Source organism: Lipotes vexillifer, unplaced genomic scaffold (assembly GCF_000442215.2).
Source record: "Lipotes vexillifer unplaced genomic scaffold, Lipotes_vexillifer_v1.1 scaffold147, whole genome shotgun sequence".
NCBI classification, from domain to species: domain Eukaryota; kingdom Metazoa; phylum Chordata; class Mammalia; order Artiodactyla; family Lipotidae; genus Lipotes; species Lipotes vexillifer.
Window position 1 is genome coordinate 4,368,705 of NW_006778796.1, and position 3,725 is coordinate 4,372,429.

Below are 3,725 nucleotides of genomic sequence, written 5' to 3' on the forward strand. Positions count from 1 at the left end.
CTATATTTAGCAAATGCTTAATAAACAGGTGCTGGATCCTTATCTCCATTCTTCCCGCCCACCCCATCCTGCACAGACCCTCCCACACACTCTTACATTGTGCTTATTTTATTTGTTGCCTTTTGTGGAGCAGAAGCCCATTTTACCAACAGGGCCCCCATCCAATGACTGCATGGCTGGGAGGTGGTCATGATGGCACATAAGCAGAGTAGGTGAGGGTCCTGCATTCTTCTCCATCTATTTGCAGGGGGGTGGGACATTGGAATATCTCAGGGCCGTATAAAGATTCTGAAGCCCCAGAAAGTTACTCTATCTAATACAGAGCTTTGAGAGTCCCATGCAGATCTTATGAAGAGACCTGGCAAGTAGAGAGAATTGGGAACCACACAGGACTCATGGCAAAGTGCTGGGTAAAGAGGGGCGTTTCTACAGCTTCTTCAGCTGAGCTGATCTGCCGCCCTCCAGCCACGCACGTAGCGGACGATGGGGGTGACACAGGTGCAACCAACAGTCACCCGCACCTTCTCCAGCCGGAAGGAGCGAGAGCAACCCTGGGACTCCCTCCGGAGGACCAGGAACTCTTGCTGGATGGGGACGGAGTTCATGGAGCTGTCTTCCTTCCCCTCGGCGTTGATGCAGCCCGTGTGCCTGCACCGGGCCTCTGCGATCTCGGAGGGGAATCGGTGGGGGTCCCAGGTGACGCTGCAGGAGGAGCAGGGAGAAGCCGATGGTGAGACCGGGGGTGGGAGGTGGGGAAAGATGCACAGAGGATGGGGGCCCCGCGGCACTGGGCGCCCACTTGCAGGGAGGCGGTGCCGGGCAACTCAGGGCGGCAGCGCAGGCGCGGAGCAGACAACCTGGACTCAGACGCAGGCCCGTGGCGGGTGCTTAACTCCTTAGGCCTCAGTTCCCTCAACTTTAAAATGGGGGTTCGCAAATTCGTCTCCAGTGGGATTGTTACCAACACTCGGTGATACAAATGCGTATGAAATGTCACACCGTAAACATTGGCATTCCATACCTGTTAGATCTTTTAGTTCATTTCCCTTTTCATTTTTATTATTATAATCATCATTCGTCCTTTGGTTAGAGACTGAACATCACTAGGAGGTCCCCCAGTACACAGTCTACAAAGCCTGCTGCTTGGGAAAGAAAACCAAAGCCCTGGGGGGTTGGTGAATCCAATGCCTTCTTTCAATTTCTCCCTGAATAGCCCCCTTGCCAGGGGGAATAAAGGCAGCAAAGCCAATCCAGCCAGCTGGCAAGCGTACACTCTGGCTTCCCAAGGCAAGCAGTGCGGGCAGCCCCGGAAGCACTTCTAATGGCCCTCGGACTCTGTTTTCATAGTTATATTTAGAGCATATAAATGAGCGCTTGCTATTCCGAGAACCTCCATGTGAGACAAAATCCCAAGTCTGTACCCTGAAAATCCTCACCTAGCACCCCCTTCCCAAACTGGCCTTTCTCCTCCACTCTGGCCTCCTCCACACTCCTTGAAGACTGAAATCCAATCTGAGTGGCTCTCTCTGAAGTGACTTTTCTGGTTCCCACTTATCTCCATGCAGAGACCATTATGTGGGCTGCTTTAAAGAGTCCTCTCTTCCAGCACAGAAAGTTTGTAAATTCCAAATCCAGGGCTGCGTGAAGCAGAAAAGGGCAAAGCGTCGATGAGAGTTTGGAAGCAAAATAGACCTTCGACCACAAAGGAGGACTTAGCCCAAAATAGCAAGAAAATGTGAGCACCCAGGGAAAGTGGAATTTCCGTTTTTCAGAGTGAATGTAAGGACTATTATTTTTTCTATATTTTTGAAATTTTCTACTTATGGTTAGAATAAATTAACATGTTTTTCAAAAGAACGTGGAGGTCAGTCTCCTTGGCACATACTTGTAATCCCAGGGGGAGCTGGAGCGGTTCTGGAAGCCGTGTGAGAGGGGAATGCCCTGATTCTGCCTGAGGATGCGGATGTCAACCCTCACAGTGTGGTCCTCCGGAGGGGGGCAGAGGGCAGGATCCCCAGCTTTGGGGGTTTTCCGACCTGCCACCTCCCCCAGGAGGGTCAGCCCCAATGTCAACAGCAGCAGGGACTTGACCTGGAAATAGATGAGAATGGAACTGGTTAGGGACTCTGGTGTCACTTGCTGACAAGAGACAGGTCATGCTTCAGCTGAACTCAGCAGCCCTGGGATGGGATCAGGGCTCCTCTCTGAACCTCAGATCCTCACCTGGCAACAGGAACAGTCATACATGAAGATACCAGGGTACCAACCTGAGAACTAAACTCATTAGCCTGGTGACTGAGCCCTCCACAGTCCGAGAGCTCCTGAACAGGGAGAAAGAGAGATGTCAGGATCTGGGACTGGGTTTAAATCCTGACCTGGTCTCCTCACTGAGCCTCTGCTTTCTCTTCTTTCCAGCCAGAGCATAACACTTGCATCATAATAATATTCCCAAGATTAAATAAAACGTTCTTTGTAAAGCACCTACAATAAAAATAGGGGCTTAAGAAATGATAACTCTTGGGCTTCCCTGGTGGCACAGTGGTTGAGAGTCCGCCTGCTGATGCAGGGGACGCGGGTTCGTGCCCTGGTCTGGGAAGATCCCACATGCCGTGGAGCGGCTGGGCCCGCGAGCAAAAAAAAAAAAAAGCTACTTTAAGAAATGATAACTCTTGCTTTTAATTTCCAACCTCACATCCATGAATCCTCCACAAAACTCTTCATCCCAGCCATCCCTCCACCTGGAATACATTGCCCCACCCCTGTCCATCCAAATCCTCCCCTTCCGTCAGGGCCCCACTAGGACTCGGTCTCCTCCAGGAACTGTCCTGAAAGTAGTTCATTCATAAAGCTTTTACCATCCAGCACTCAAGCAGCCCTTCTTTATTGTCTGGACATGCAGTATTTGTGTTCATACAGATCTACACCTATTAGATGGTAAGTTCCTGTAGAACATGTCATAGAACAGGTGTTCCAAAATACTTTCTGGATGAATGAAAGAGCAGGTGAGTGAATGCATGAACAAAACAATCCATTTAAGTTAACAACATAGTTAAGCTCAACGCATTAAGAAAAACACCATGCAAAACCAACTATAGCAGAGTTCCAATGACTCATGCTGACTGAAGGAAGCAGAGGCACTAAGGATGCACAAGACAGAAATGGAAACGACTTCTCTTCAGCTCCAGAAAATATATTTTTTATACTTACATTGAAATACCCGTTTATCTGGTATTACAGGAGTGCACAAAGAAAGCGTTCAGTGAAGACCTAACTAAAATAAAGGAAGAGCCAAAAATCTCTCCAACTTCCCTTTCTCACGACCTGCTTTGCTCACCCCACGGTGACCACGACCCTCACTGGGGATGGACAAGCCTCATCACCAATACTCAACAGAATGCAGACCCAGGGCTGAAAGTGAGTTACTTTCATCCTCAGGGCTCAGTGTCGTTCAGGCTCACACCTTCCATGAGTTAGGGTTGGGAAGGTGCTTAGACATGTTGGTTTAAAAGACCTTCTTTTTATCTTTTGCAGGTGCTGGAGGCAAGAAATGATAAAAGTAAACAAAAAGGTCATGGTGTCAAGTGCTGTACTAATGTAGCTGATACTAAAAAGAAGCTGAAAGCAAGATTGACCCAGATAAGCCTGAAAGAGGCTGATTTGCCTCCAGATAATCAGCAGGTGTCTACTTTTGTCTCTTGCAATCATTCATTCATTCAACAACTCTT

General features: G+C 48.9%; 1 protein-coding gene across 1 annotated transcript in view; it reads right to left on the reverse strand.

Annotated features, from left to right (window-relative positions):
* Window positions 1-437: 437 nt before the first annotated feature.
* The window catches only part of IL17F (interleukin 17F), a 5,968-nt gene continuing 2,680 nt past the window's right edge, over window positions 438-3,725 (reverse strand). The window contains exons 2-3 of the mRNA XM_007451923.1: window positions 1,886-2,091; window positions 438-702 (exon numbers count right to left, since the gene is read on the reverse strand). Of these exons, the coding sequence (XP_007451985.1) occupies window positions 438-702; window positions 1,886-2,091 (471 nt within the window). The remainder of the gene's footprint in view (window positions 703-1,885; window positions 2,092-3,725) is intronic.